At 36.9% G+C, this 15,687-nt stretch overlaps 2 protein-coding genes across 14 annotated transcripts in view; one reads left to right on the top strand and one right to left on the bottom strand.

Moving 5' to 3' along the window:
* GYG1 (glycogenin 1) overlaps window positions 1–848 on the top strand; it is a 34,864-nt gene extending 34,016 nt beyond the window's left edge. For all 8 annotated transcript variants that reach the window (XM_040613700.1, XM_040613701.1, XM_040613698.1 and 5 more), the window contains one exon: window positions 52–848. In XM_040613700.1, the coding sequence (XP_040469634.1) occupies window positions 52–216 (165 nt within the window). In that variant the 3' untranslated portion in view covers window positions 217–848. The remainder of the gene's footprint in view (window positions 1–51) is intronic.
* A 2,422-nt stretch (window positions 849–3,270) lies between these two features.
* The window catches only part of HLTF (helicase like transcription factor), a 28,586-nt gene continuing 16,169 nt past the window's right edge, over window positions 3,271–15,687 (bottom strand). For 2 of the 6 annotated variants that reach the window (XM_040613687.1, XM_040613691.1), the window contains exons 19-24: window positions 14,144–14,322; window positions 10,971–11,099; window positions 9,428–9,540; window positions 8,947–9,127; window positions 5,844–5,924; window positions 4,180–5,109 (exon numbers count right to left, since the gene is read on the bottom strand). In XM_040613687.1, the coding sequence (XP_040469621.1) occupies window positions 4,957–5,109; window positions 5,844–5,924; window positions 8,947–9,127; window positions 9,428–9,540; window positions 10,971–11,099; window positions 14,144–14,322 (836 nt within the window). In that variant the 3' untranslated portion in view covers window positions 4,180–4,956. Of the gene's footprint in view, window positions 3,695–4,179; window positions 5,110–5,809; window positions 7,219–8,946; window positions 9,128–9,427; window positions 9,541–9,783; window positions 10,048–10,970; window positions 11,100–14,143; window positions 14,323–15,687 lie in introns of those variants that run through there. The other 4 variants (XM_040613688.1, XR_005830734.1, XM_040613690.1 and 1 more) reach the window with 4 other exon arrangements.

Here is a 15,687-nt window from a genome sequence, read left to right as displayed (position 1 = left end):
TTTAGCTATGCAAAGTATTTATGTATGTTTTTACTCTGCCTTTTCTTCTAGGCAGAGGTTACAGAGGCAGTGTCCCACATATCAGTATCAGCGCCAGTATTACCAACTGTATCTTCAGAGGAACGCAAGGAACGGTGGGAACAGGGCCAAGCTGACTATATGGGAGTGGATTCCTTCGACAACATCAAGAAGAAACTTGATACCTACCTTCAGTAGAAATGCCTGTCTCAAACAGTGGTGATGCAAGGACTTGTTCCAGAACTAACAGCTAGAAAGGTGTAGATGGTGGTCAGTTACACTTGCTAGTAGCTTGATGAAAAACTTCTTGGCTGAAGGCCTCTGCAGTGCTACAGAAGAAGACTGAGCAAAAGCTAGGAAGCAGAATTCCTTGGGCCACCTATTACTGCCCAAATTCCAATTCTCCCTACTAGATAAAACCAGGTATTTTTCAGCTTAAATTTTCTTCTGTTGTGATCGATTGGCTCAACATATTCCTTGAAACTGGGTTTGTTACCTCACCTCATTAAGGTGATTAGCATTGATTCCTTTGCTTGCTGTTTTAGATGTAAAATCTAATTCATGGGATTGCTCATACACTAGAGTGGTAGCCATTCTGCTTTACCATAAATGTTTTCATGACACTGGGACACATACAGATGTAACAGTAATAGCACTGCTTTGCTCTTACAGTCACAATTGCACTGAAGTTTTGACCAGGTTCTTACGCACAGTGCCTACAGCATGGCAGAATGCATTTTTCAGTTCTGTATACTACGGGACTAGTAAACCGAGTTTTATCTTTTACTTGCAATGTTGCACTTGATACAAAAATAAAAAGTTGTCATGCATTTCTGGCTTCCCTAAACTCTCAAGCAATTAACAAAAAAAAAAAAAAGGGAGCTCTGAAGCAGTCTAACTAAAATACTCAAAAGGTATAATCTTTAGGCTTTGCTAATATTACTCTAGCTATCATTAACAAATGTCCAGCTTTTAGTTCTGTAATTATTTACAGGTTATATAGTCATTTGTCAGGGAGCTCTATAGGGCCAGTCGCCTTGATTAGCTTGCCTAATTATAGACAGGGCAGTGGAGGAAGTACCTGCTGTGAAGCTACTTACATAAGCAACACGAAGCTTGGGAAAAGGGCATCTTTCTTTTGGTGACCAAAGAAAGATCATCCCTAATGCAAGCAGTGTACACTGTGAACTTGTTTTTAACCAGAATGGTGACGCTGTTTTGGCAAAGAAAGACTAAATGGCTGCTTAAGTAACTGTACCTATCCTGATCAGGAAAACTACTCTTTCCATGTGCGCAGAAAGTATAAGAAAGAAAGGGCTCTTTTGCCACACTCGGGCTACACATTGTATTCTAAGGCACATGGAAAAGCAGTAAAAATACCACAATAACAAAAGCATGCTGAAGAAAAGACAGAGATTGGCTGTTATCTGTACTAAGTTTCAGATCCACCTGTTAGCCAAGTCTAAACAGAACTGTATGACTTTGTGTTCTGTCTTCGACAGCTATACTCTGTACTAGTCAGAAACACTACGAAAATAGTATTTCATTATTTCCTGTTAAATGAGGGTTTTGTCAGGAAGCGAGTGAGGGTGCTAAACTTTTAGCCTAGAAATAAAATAATCAACAAGTTCTCGCCATTTGCTGGTAAAGCAGAAGATGTAAACCGGGTATGAGAGTTAGTTTGTTTTAACTTGTTTTCACTACTTAAATGGTGACTAAGGAATCTTAGAGCAATTAGCAGAAATGCTAAAGATGAGGTCCAAACCAAAGTAGCTTGTAGCTATTTAGAACTACATAGCATCTGAACTCCCGGTTGTAACTAGCCTTTTCCTGTATGGGTTTTTCTTTTGCCGTGTTGGGTTTCTTTAACAGGTAAATTTGAAGTGTGAAAGCAGGAGGGATTACTAGTTACAATCTGTAGTGACAAAAGTATTACTTCATCCAACAAGTAGAAATATCGGGAGTTCTGCATGCTCACAAAATACTTACTAAAAATGGTAAAATACTGTTTTGAAGACAGCTGAAGAGTCTTAGTTTTTCTCCCCTTGTCTGTATTCATACTAGAGAGTAGGTGCATTACTTCTTTTTAAGCTCAGTTGGAGAGAACTGAAAGTGTAAAAGCGTGAGATTATACCAGCCTGAAAGTTTGGTTTAGCATGTTAAGTTTTGTTACGTTAATACAAGAAGATAAGGAGAGATGCTGATTAAGATGAAAACCTGCATGTTTTGGGTTAACAAATATAGTTAGTAAAGAAAGAAAACCTATAAAACCATTCTGTCCTAGCCTCTGTGACTCATACTATGGTCAAGTGTTTACCCACAGCCTCAGGAAAGCTAAAGGTATGACATCTATACCAAACTCTGTGCAGCTTATTTTCAATAAAATGACCTTTATGTCATTATCTGCCACTATTTCCTTCATAGTTACTGCAGGCAGCATTTGCAGAAGAAGAGAGATCCCTTTTTATCCTTTGCAATAGTATCACTTGATGCATCAATTTCCTGCTCTAACCTGTAGGTGCTCAAAGCAGTACTTGAATTAAAGCTCTATACTCAAAACATCACTATTCAAAAGAATCATAGCCCCGCTCAGATTACGACTCGAGTACTGGAACTCCATTTGCCTTTAAAAAGTACATAATCTGAGGTGTTCCTTAGATGGTGACTTAAAAGTTCAGAATATTTTTTTTTTAATTTACATCTTTATTTTATGTAGGGGGTAAAAAGCCACCAAGAACATTAAGACAACTCAGTCTTTGGAATTAAAATGTTAGTAAAGTTCATCATTCCAAAACCTCATTTCTAGAACATGCTACAGGACATACCATTAGAACTCCAAGAAAGAATACCAACAGCCAAAGACTACCCCAAACAACCAGAACACCATGGGTTTTAACCACCTGAGTAACTGAACAGCTCCATCAAATCAGACAGGACTTGTCTGCGCTCAGCTTTGACCTTCAGCTGTTCTCTTGGTTATGTTAATGGCTTTTTGGGGAGATACCTTAACTAGCCATACAGCTTAGCACTAACTGCAGTAAGTTTTTATTTGGCTTTAGAACATGGAAACCATCATCTAGTAGAGGAAAAATTATACTAGTAATTGTTTTCAAAATCCTAACTCAGCCACTCTGCGAAACGTCAGCATATTTTAAACACAAGTAATGACACAGCTTGACTAGCCATTGAAACGGGTCTCTTTCTCATGGAATTTTAACTTGGAAAATGGAAAGAACAACACAAAGGCAAATCTCTCGTGCATAGTCAGGAATTATTTCTCCAGCTTATCTGTAAGCATCAGAATCTGAACCACAAAAACCAAAACAAAGTTTTAACTTAGACACACACACACACAAAACTTTTCAGTTGGGTATAGCTCCATTTCTTCTTCGTCAAATTTGTAGTGACGACCAGTCACTGGGGTTCACACTGTCTTCTGTCATTCATTTCTTTTGAATTCTTTCTCTAACAGACTTAAAACACACTTTTCTCCACAGTTAAGATGCTAGCTCCTCAAAAACTGCATCAGCTTGTTAGGTTACCTATTTTGAATTCCCTTCTTGTTCCTTCCATTAGCTCACTGTTTTTCCAAGTATCAGACATCTTCCCTTTATTTCTCAGTCCTTTTTCCATTTCCTGTGTTTGCAATTCATCTTATAATCAGCTGGCTGGTAGTCTTAAGAAAAGGTGAAAGGCATTAGAAACAAATCAGATTCCATTTCTCTGCTGCCAAATACGCTTCCTGAATCTAAACATAGTATCTAAACAGAACCTAAACATAGCAATCTCTGCCTCCAACTTGAAGTCTTAAGTGTTACAGGGAAGGCAGCGTAGTAGTAAGAAAACACAGAAGAGAAGACCAGAATCAAATGGAAAGAGATAGAAGGAACAGACAAGAATATTCAACTAATATTCAACTGAGATTCTTCAATGCTACTTACTACTTTGCAGTACATGAATATGTTTACCAGATTCTTCCTCTATAAATCAAGATGCATGCAGATCAGCAATCCATTAAGACACACATACAGGATTGGAAAAGCACTTACTTAGCAGTGTAAGAAAACGGTTAGAAAGCTGGCAGCTATTAAAATAATTTGTTTTGTTTAATTTACTTCACAAGGACTAACTGATTCACTGACAAGTGAGTGGGTCATATTGTACTTTGCATACAGCACAGCTTCATTGTTCAAAGTGTCTACAGAAGTTACCAGAAAGCATGTTACCAATACAAGCCTATGATTCTAGCATTTCATCCAAACCACAAAGCCTTTACTTTTACAAAAATCAGTGGAATTCTGTTTAAAGGAAGTAAATTTATAAAACACTTTTTAAAAATATTTTAAGTACTAGATTTTTACGAGCTCCTGAGAAGTAATCAGAGGAACTCCCTGCCACACTTGTGCATTATTCAGAAATAGTAAAAAAATATTTTAAAATTTTTATTTAGATACTATCTCTGAACATAGTCTGCGAAAATAAGCATTCCTTATAAAGTGATCACTGATTACCTACTCTGAAACAATCCAAATGATCTGTTTGGCTATCAGGAGAGATTGAAACATGAAGCTACATAATTTCTTACTCTTGTTATTTACCCTTTGTTACCTTTTCACCTCTAAAAAGAGATTAAATTCTCACAAGATAGAACTGTGAGTTCTACACATTTCTGTTCTGAGGGATTTTTACGTATTCTTAAGCATTGTACATAGTAAGCAATATTTTGCAGACCACTGGAAAGATTTCAGGAATTCAAAACAAGTTTCTGCATTTTTAAGTTAAGAAATTTAGAAGCAAATTGGTTTTTATGATTTATTTCAAGCATTTATGTTTTGACCACAAAGACGACAAAACTAAAAGCATGAGACAATGTAACTTGAAGAGCAATATTAACTAAAATATGAAATATATTATTTACTCAAATACCACAGTTTCAAGCTATAAATCAATTAGAGCCTTAATTTCATTGATTTTGGTTTGTTTTACTTCAGTTGCTGAAGGCTTTTTGGTAGCAAAGGCTCCTGCTGCAAGTTCCCTCTTCTTGTTCTGAATTTTCAGCATATTTTCTTCCACTGAATTCTTCACAATGAACTGAAATACAAAAGAAGCCCAAATTAAATTCTTTGTGGTTTGTTTGGGGTTTTTTAATTAGAAGTTTAGGATGAGAAATGCAGGTGCTTTGGAAAAAAAAGTTAAATAGCTGAGTAGCCTAAAGCACAGTTACAATATTGCATTATTACTTTGTAAAGGAAGAGTTATAAAAGCAGCTGGAAAAAAAGGCTTGGCATTTCAATTTTTTTGCCCCTTTTTTTCTTTCTAAACCCACTTATTAGAAGAGTAACTGTCTCTTCTTTGCTACTTATGTTAGAAGAGAACCTGTCTTCAGTTTCCCAAGTTTCCAAGCAATTTTTTCCCCAAGAAAATATTTCCCCAAGAAATATTCACAAGCAATATTTTTGTGACTGGGTATTAGTGCAGCAGGCCAGCTGCTCTTCTGCAGCTAAACAAGCCGCTATGACAAAAGCAAAAGCATTTTACATACCTTCAAAACAATAAACAGTAATAGCCAGGCTAGGCAACAGCAATGCTACCCCATCTTAGTCATGTCAAATAGCTTAATAGCGACATTAATTTAAAAAATAATTATTTCATGGGAAATAGGTTACATTTAATAAAATCTTACAGTCCAAAGTCCACACTTCAAAAAATTTACTGGCAAGACATATGATGTCACAATTCTTTTAAAAATACAGTGAATCTTTTTTGAAAATTATTTATTATTTCCTAACCAGAAAACTGTTCAAACAGATCATGTTTCCACTCACCTTAGTAATAACAACATTATGCTTCTGACCCAGCCTGTGACACCTATCAAAACACTGGTCTTCTGCGGCAGGATTCCAAGCCTAACAGTATCAGCAACGAACAAGTTAAATAAGCTCCCTTCCAAATACATAGCAAGATGCACATGGAATCAAAGAAATTACTGTACCATCACCTCTTGAACAAATACTGCTTGCACGTTAATTAGTTCCAACAATGTCTCACTCTTTTAAGTATCCAGATATAAAGAAAGCTTTGAGAACTTTTGGTTGTATATTCATAACAAGCAGGAACTTTAGGTAAATGCTTTAAAAACAAGGAGATTTTTGCTTATCACAGGCAAATTTTTAAACTCATTAAAGTTGTCAGGACTTTAGGAAACATCAGAACAATCTCATTATCATTTTAATTCTGAAATAATCACTGCATACGCTAACTGCCTCAGCACCCTTTTCCCGACAGCAAAATCTAAACCAGCTGAACACAGGCAGTTATTTATCAGTAGACCAAGTCTCTGATTGTTAAGAAAGCCCATGTATACTTCCATTAGTATATGCAATAATTACCAAGTTAGGTAAACAAGAAACTTGCTGAATACAAAAAGGTAGTGTAACTGTTCCTACTTAGGCTTAGGATATAACGCTAAACATAAGGATTGTGAAATGCCAAGTCTGTGCTCTACATTTTTCCAGCACATTTTTTCTATCTAAAGGTATAGTACTACTAGTTCTCACAGAACAGATACTTAAGCCTACCTAAAATGTAATAATGTTCTGCCTGTGATAAGCAAGTCTTGTGCAATGGGCTTGCCTTGCTATGTCACCCACATACTGAAAGTTATCTAGGAACTCTTCTTAATGACTCTTTCTTAGGAAGGGGAAAAAACAACACTAGGCTAGCACAAAAAATTCATTTTACATTCCAAGAATCTTTGATGCCTAAACACACTTAAGACATCAAGCTGCAAGATAAAAGCCAAGTCTTGTGTCTCCAGTCTAAGGCAGTGAGAAGAAGTGCAACAAATGATGTATCTGTCACTGCAAGATGAACATTGCTGGCAAGCTATGTATGACAAACCGTTCTAATACTAACATGACTGTACAAACAGGATGATGTTTTGAGGAAAGACCTAGCCCAAACATGCACATGCTCCATTCTATCTTTGCTGTAGTCCAGTAGGACCAAAGTGTACTACTTTCACTCTTCTTCTCTCATCAGTCCAGCAAAGGAAAACTGAATTGCAATACCTCTATGCCTTTCTGCAGTATCTCATACAAAGGATACTATATTATACATAGGAAAATATGAAGAAACTTGAGCCTCAGAGAAACATCTGGATACTTGTGATACTCCCACATTAAAGGTTTGTACTTCTTCCTAAAGGTGAGAATTCAGCAGATATGAATGTATTTAAACAAACAAATAATTAAAAAGAAAAAAGGAGGGGGTGGGGGAGAAAATAGTCTATGGCTGGATAAATGTTCCTCCCTTGCACTGTGGTACAGCAGCTCTCAGAAAAAATGCAGACCTCCAAGCTACAGTTCTACAACAAATTTGAGTAGAAAACCTGGTTACTCCACTGGTTCCAGAGGTATTTCTGCTTCTTAAATCCTTTATTGCTGCTAATTCACTTCAAGGAATGCTAATGCATGACCGAATCTCATTCAGCACTGAACTCTCAAAAGCATGATCATAAAGGATCATGTGGTCCCACTGACGCTTCACCACATACATGTAGTCAACCACTGCCACTTGGAATGGTTACCATCACAGGATGGTTACCAGCAGGATGAGAAGTTGTTCAGTGGTGTATAAAGGCTGCAATTATATTTGGCCCTGGTTTGTGAGGTATAACTATATAGTGCAGATGACTCTTAACAATGCTTAGCTTATTTTCTTACAACTGCTTGCCACAGGACAGTGTATGCATTGTACCTCGTTAATTATCTTCACAGAAAATGAAAATTCTCTTGGACCTTCTGCAAGCTTTCTTATTCAGAGAATTGTTTAAAAACCAAACCGAAGCCAAAAAAACCTGTTCCAATGGAACTATTCAATGCAACACACACAGAAACAATGCTTGTGAAGATGTATCACGGTTCATGAAAAACCTTTTTCCAAGGCACCTTCTCCATACTCGTTCTTATTTTACTCCTTTAGTTTATTAAATAAATAGCTTTTTTCATCATGCTGTTATTATCACTAATCTGATATCCAAGCTAGTACTGTTTTCTTTACTATTAGTGTTACCAGATGCCCATGTCCAAAGTTACACTATCATTTTCATTTACTTTGGTTTTGTTTTCAAGTGCACAATCTGTGTAATTTGTCTCAGTTTCCAACTGCCAGAAGACTAAGACATCAGAGCAGAGGAGTAAATAGTGGGGAAGAGAGGAAGTGAACAGAAAAAAACTTTGATTTTGTACAATGACACTAGACATGAACCAATTCTGTTAAGAATGCCATTTTGCTATCAATAAATGTAATTTCCATTTTTATTCCTTACAAATACTTTTGCATTCCTGAGTGCTTTAATGAAAAACTTCCTAAACTTAGATATCACTCACCATCTATCTTAGTCTCCTAAATCACTAAGTTTTTGTGGTATGTTACCACAAAAAAGTAACTTCAGATTAATGTCTTTCTTTATAAATAAAGTCACACAAAAAATAATGGAAGTGACTACAGCAGGGAAGTACTGCATTATAAGACAGAAAGAAAATTCACTGTTCCTGAAATTCCAGTTTATGGCTTTTGAAGTTACTAAACAGAACAAACAGAAAACCACATTCAAAATTATCAGAAAGAAAGAGAAAGAAACAATGAAGGAACAAGTATCAAATGCTACACTGTAAGGTGTCACACCACCATGCTAACTACTACTAGCATTCTTTCCATTCACAGCAAGTAACTGGACAATACAAAAAATACTGTGTTAAAACAAAAATATGCCATGGAAACAAGTGAAGAAAAGCCCCATTTGCCCTTTTACATACTCAGCAGTGTTGTTGATTCTCAGAGGGGCTTTCCTTCTACCTCTTGGGAAAACACAAAAGGAGCTTCCCCTAGATTAAGCCATATCAGTATGAACAACCAGTTACTCACAGGATCCATTAAAAACACTCGGGAAGCTGCTGTCAGATTTAATCCAACTCCACCTGCTTTCAGAGACAAAAGCATTACAGTTGGGGATCCTGCTTGGCTGCTTTGGAAACACCGAATTGCTTCTACTCTTTTCTTCTGTGCCATTGACCCATCCAAACGAGTAAAGGCAAACCCCGATTCTCTGAAGAGAAAGTAAGAATGTTCTATTTAACAGTAAATTTTTTGTGACAGCAAGAAATAAATACATAAAAATTATGACCTCTTTGACTCTGAAATGTGTATTTTAAGTTCTGCATTTAACATGCGAAACGTTAAAAATAACACAAATGAGCTTCATGGCTTCATTCCACTAACCAAAGTATTTCAGTAATTTGTTCCTCATCTGAAGTTCTAAAAATCAAAAGGATACTATATTCTTTGTGAGATCTTTTTAAAACACCATAAAAGCATGTTTATAAAAAATGACAGTAACTTTACTTACTTCAAGGGATTTTCCATCAGTGATAGGAAAGTTGTGAACTGAGAAACAACCAGACATTTAGCAGTTGGATTATCCCTCCGTAGTTCTATCAAAGCATGCATGAGAGCATTTATCTGAAACCAAATGAAGACTTACACAGCTTATTCTGATTTGGTTAGATTCTGCTCTTACAGGTGCTTTAATAAAGCTCACATCAGTTGAGAAATCACTGTTCAGTAATACTTTTTAAACAAACTGATCTTAAATTCTGCAGGTAGGGTTTCTTTCCATTTGCAAAGGGAATTATAGGTTGAACACTTTTAATGGTCACAAACTCTAGGGAGATTGACAGTGCTTTGGGAAGAGGATTCACAAACCTGTTCTTCCAGACATAGTTCCCACTATCAGGAGTCAGCACGTCCTGTAACTCCAGAGCCTCTTATATGGAAAAAAGGGAACAGAGTACTGGAACTCTTGAAAAGTAAGACTTAAGCAAGGGACAGCCACAAGGCAAATGCTCTACTGTAGCAATACTCGCTTCAAGAAGCAAGAAAGGCTTCCACCAGGAATATTCAGGCAAATAAGCTGTGCAAGCTTCCTGGCTAGGTATGACAGAGGATGAGGAGCCACCAGAAACATTCCTGGAACCAACAAGAGAACAAAAGGAGCAAGGAATTGGATCTGAGGCAGAACATTGCCAGTTTTCTCATGTAAGGTTTAGGTATGATGAGGTAAAGAACCACTAGCTGGAGAATGCAAGTAACTGCACCAGGTAAAAAAAGAAAAAGGGAAAAAAAATTTAATTTAGTCTAGAGCACAGTGTCCTGAATTATTGCTTAGGTCTCCACAGAAAGATTTTTAGGGAAAAAAAATTATAACCAACGTTTGAAACAGTAACTTCATTAAATTTTATTTTATAAAATGTAATGTTTCAGAAAAGCAATGTCAAAAAAAAAAAAGGCCAAAGTACAAGCAGCAAGCAGGAAGATTTAATATCTGACAGCAAATGCACAACAAAGGTGAGGCAAAAAATGATGTGGCAGACCTTGAGAAATAGGTCTGCAAAGTACAATAAAAATATCTCACTAGCTTATCTGACAAATGTTATACTAAACATATGATGCCCATTCAGTTTTCCCCTCTAGAGCAGAATATATAATCTTTAGACAACTTTTAAGAAAGAAGGATTTATTTAAGAGCAGAACAGTTTCAGTGGTTATAGAACTACTCTATCTTCAGAAACAGAAACAAAAGCCAAAAGCAACAGCTCTTTTATCAAAAGTTTTATTTAGTTAATATATGTGTATGTATTGCACAATGACCAGCATCAAATTACAGCTGGTACTCCTTTTGTCTTGTTTCCCTGCTGCAAAATTTGTCTGTGATGAGTTTATTACGCATTTTCTCCTATGCTGGCTAGACATGCTGTACAGACCTTAAATAAATACTTTAAATTAAGTATGTTATGCATATGTAAAGTATGTTCAGCATATTTACATAAAAATTCTAGAGACTGCTCTACAAAACCATCATGAACGCCATGTTAAAACACAACAAAATGTACCTTTGAACTGGATATCCACTCTTGATCCAACTTCTTTCGATTACTGGAGTCTATTTCCTCTTCTAGGGGACATTCCACCAAGTGCTCCACTCGAAGCTCATTCCTACAGAACGGGCATTTGGCATTTGGCTACAAAAAAGCCCAGATAACATTAGAGAAACATACTAGGCCAAATTACTTGTAGCAGGTACTAAAGTTCACCTTTACAAAGCATCTTTTAGGAAATTATTATATTCTTCTAACACACTGCCTTTGTCATTTCTGACATAACGACTGAACTATTTTATTTGGGAGAACATTAAGATCACATAAATGCTACATGTTTTAAAAACACTCTGCCTTCCTTAAAAGTAGTCTTCTTTCTGAGCATATTTATACTGGAAATAAGCAGTTCAAGATTCAAAAGCAAGCAAATACTTGGGCTATGGGGAGAAGACTATTTAAAAATCAGAAAAATAAACATCCAGAGACAAGATCTTCTTAGTTACAAACAAAGAATGACCTTTTACCCTTTTTCTTCAAAGCCTGCACAGAAATAATAGCAGTCTGATGAAATATGCTTTGTCAGGGCCAGACACAGGGTATCTTCTCTTTTTCCCCCCACAGACATGAGAAATGAGACATAACTTAACACCAAAAGGCTTTTTCTCTGAAGCGTACTCTAGATAAGGCAAAGTTTAGCATTTATACAATAGCACTTCCATAGAACTACTCACAAAATGTAACAAAAGACTGCGTGCACTATACAAATGTACAACTTCATGAAGCAAAAATGACAGACATGAAAAAATTCTGCCTAACAGAGCAACCCTTTAAAATTAGCTAACTCTGTTTATATAGCAATCTGGCCACAGAACCAAGGCATCGTTAGACAGGCTGCAAACCACATCTCACAAAGCATGTGAATACTGGGGGCTGCTAATCTGGAATGAACTTCTGGCCAATTAAAAAGGCTGGCAGTCATGGTCTGCATACACAAATTTGCTGCAGCACTAAAGATACCCTTTCAAGAGACAGAACCTCAACACAAACAAATCTATAATAAGTCTCCAAAACATAGTTACAAATAAACTGTAAAAAAAATTAATTTCTATTCCTGATTTGGTAGCAATCCAAAAATCCTTTATAGATGAGACAAAATAAATTAATTCTAATCAATCTGAAAAAGTTTTCTGGAAAAAAAATTCCAAACAGTGCTCATAAAGACTTTAAAAAAAAATACAATAAAAGGCTCACATCTTTCTGCATCTCTTCTTCAATTTAGTACTGTAATTAAAAACAACAGAAAATCCAAACCACAGCTGAACAATACCAACACAGATACTGAAGACTTGCTGTGAAAGCATATGAAAGTGACAAAACGTGTCTTACAGTCAACAGCTAGATGGAAAAAAAAAAAAGTTTTCATGCATATCTGACAAGCTTTTACAAGAACGCAGTTAATACACAAAGACATTAAAGTACTGTAGAGATTTTATAGTTTTATTGTGACTTCTGCACGGGACCTTTACTTACTTGCATAACTATGAAGCTAGCCTCAGTGAAAGACTGAAACAAAGCTGGTGTTAATTCTCAAGCTGTTAACTACTAAGAAGTTTTTCCAATTTCAGTAAAACCTTTCAGGTTAACATTAGAAAGATAAAATGGTCTCCAAGCTTGTAATACAATGAAAGGCCAAACTTTTCACTCAGCAGTTTTGTGTTGGCAGCTTCACATCCCATTCCTCACCGATGGCTTAATGCTCTCACTTGTATTAATAATGAAAACCACAGACATCTTGTCTGGAAGAATCCTGTTTGAACCCAAGCTGTAGATGTCTGTCAGTGTTTTGGCTGGAACCTGCAAAACCTTCCTTGGGAATTGATTTAAATCAGGAATAATTCTGAATGTAAGAAAGGCTTGCTCACTCACTGCTTTGGAAACTCACAACAGTTCAACTTCAAAAGAGCAGAATCTACACCCGCCTCTGTTGAGACTTTACTACCATGAAAACAATCTATGGAACAATGTGGGATTGGACAAAGGCCCTAATTCTGCAGATTCCAAGGTCCTTTCTAGGCAAAGCATAGTAGATCATCTGATTGTACAGTCAAGCAACACAGGTTCCATCATGTGATACCCGATTTATTTCTCTGCATGACTAAAAACACCTGAAGGTTGAGCAGGGACATCGACTCTGCTATAGACACATCAAGAACCTCTGCACTGGAAAAAGGCCTCTGCAAGCACTCTTTCCTCAAAGAGTAATTTCACATCACTAGTTTCCCCTCAAAATTTGCACAAACTCTGGACTGGGATATCTGCATCAGAACCTTGCGTGTCTGGCAATGAAACAAAGTCGATCTACATGCCAGACAGACAACGCTTCCTACCTTTGCCTTGTTAGGTTGACTGACTATGCACAAGCAGGAACTAGTTTGTCCCTTGCTGCCTCCTATTAATAACACCACCTAGGTTTAGCTACTTGCTGCTCAATTGTGGCTAAGGAGGCAGAACAATTCCAGAGTGAAAGTGCAGCAGCACTGCATACAGCTGGTTAGCCTACCACACTTTCAGATTACCATAGAAAGGAAAGGGCAAACAAGAAGGAAAAGTATAGCTTAGACATGCACATGAAAAAAAAAAAAAAAAAAGACTATGTTTTTTTAAAAAATCTAAAGATTTCCTCAAGTTTATTCTGGAGAGTCCAGACAAAGGGCCATAAAGATGGCCCTCTAGCGGAGCAGCTATTTCACCGTAGAAGGTTATCAGCTTGGAATAAGTAAACATGACTTTAGTTCAAGAGTCAACCTCCAGTACACAGCTTTGATCTCTTTTAAGCACAACAATATATACACGCATCATATCACATACAATCAGTGAAGGGGCATCCAGCCGTATGTAGGTATACAATGCTGCACTGAATGCCACACTTTTACCGTAGGGACGAAGTAAGGTGAGAACTAGGGAAGAAGCCTTCGAAAATACTGATGAACCTTAACATGTTCAGTTTGACAGCTACTCTCTCCACAGTTTCACTTCAGGCCAATAGCATTTATAGCCCAGCTGATAACAAGGTTTAAATCATAAATGGTGAACAGTGTAAAAGAACATAGCTAGATGGCCTTCTAGTGATACCAGTTCGTTGGCTTTGAATACCTGTTATAATTAAATGTAACCATAGAACAACCAACCTGTTCTCTTCTGATGACTTCAAAAATACATGGTTTACAGAACACATGCGCACAGTGTGTTATCACAGGAAGAGTCAGCGATTCCAAGCAAACTGCACATTCTTCATCTGAACCAGAGCTCAGCACCAACTTCATTTTCCTCACTAATGTCTCATGCAGTTCTTCAGGAATTTTATTATCTGCAAATAGAGAAAGGAACTTAAAAACAGAGATTTCCATACGGGAAACACTCTTGAGCTGACACACATGAGAGTTCCATTGTTCAAAATGCAATTAGGACAGCTTATACACAATGAGGACATAGCCTACAATGTATAAAGAAACAACCTGCCAAATAGTAGGTCAGAATTTTCTGTAGTATTTCAAAGCTTATTAAGAATAATCTTACTTGGAAAAATGGTAATTAGAACTCAAAGAATCTTGACTACATACTCAGTGATAAGTACACTGTTAAAGAAAATGTATTTTGAATTAAGAAATTTAAAGTGCTGAAGCTGCTAAGTGACAGAACCAGGCCTCATCCCTAGCGTAGCCCTAACCCAAGGCTGGTTTAAAACCCAGTCCAGTTAGTCAGTGGGAGAACAACAGATGATCAATTTGTGTACATAGCTGCTCTCAGAAACACAGGCGTTTCTAGAAAAATTAGTAGATGTGAATAGGAACTGCTTGTTCAAAGACTAAGCGTGCTTGAAAGGAGTATGTGAGTTAAAGCCGGCAGAAAGAAGATCAAGATCCAAGGAGGAGCCTGGAACCGAGGCAGAGCTGGAAGAGAGGAGATGAATCACCTGGGACAGTCAGGTGATGGATTCGCAGAACTGACAGGACCAAAGGAAACTCCTAAAAACTTCAGACATTGACTAATGGTTTGGTAAGCGTATATAAGCTGAGCTGCATGGTTCTCTGCCACTCACTGGGGTGGTGGCCCGGCTCTGAGTTGTGATTGAAGCAAGCCCAGTGGTACCCACGTCTGTGTGGATTTCTCCTTTAATACACATGTGCAGCACAATGCCTAATGGGAACAAGCAATTTTCATATAACAGCTGTTCAGTAGTAACACTACAGAGATGACACTATTTATAGTTAAGATTGCTTTATTTTTTAAGTAAAGAAATCAAAGACATACTTACTAGCTACTAATTAATTTCTAAATAACTACTGAACGACTATCCAATCATTTCTCCATCCTGTATTTTTCAGGAAAATAAATGAAAATCTTCTAAAAAAGGTTCTGACCATATCTTATCCATCTTTCAGTTTCCTGAAAAGTCACACCTATACCAATGGCATTTCAAAATAGGATTTTTCAAAATATTCAATTTGAGAATTCTCAAGTTTAGAGTATTTCAAACAGACTATACTTTCTTCTGAAAGAAATGCATATAATTTTTAACACTATGTGGCTGTACAGTTCTGGCTTGTCAAAAATAAAATTTCACCCTCCTTTCAGTCCTCTGTGTCCACCCTCCCTTACAGCCATAACAAAGTCAACAGGTCCCTATTCTGCTGAAGAGGCAATGGTTCTGCTGACATGGCTACCAATTTCC

Source organism: Falco naumanni, chromosome 13 (genome assembly GCF_017639655.2).
Source record: "Falco naumanni isolate bFalNau1 chromosome 13, bFalNau1.pat, whole genome shotgun sequence".
In the NCBI taxonomy this organism is placed as follows: Eukaryota; Metazoa; Chordata; class Aves; order Falconiformes; family Falconidae; genus Falco; species Falco naumanni.
The sequence above is the reverse complement of the archived record's forward strand: the minus strand, read 5'-3'. Positions and strand labels throughout refer to the sequence as shown.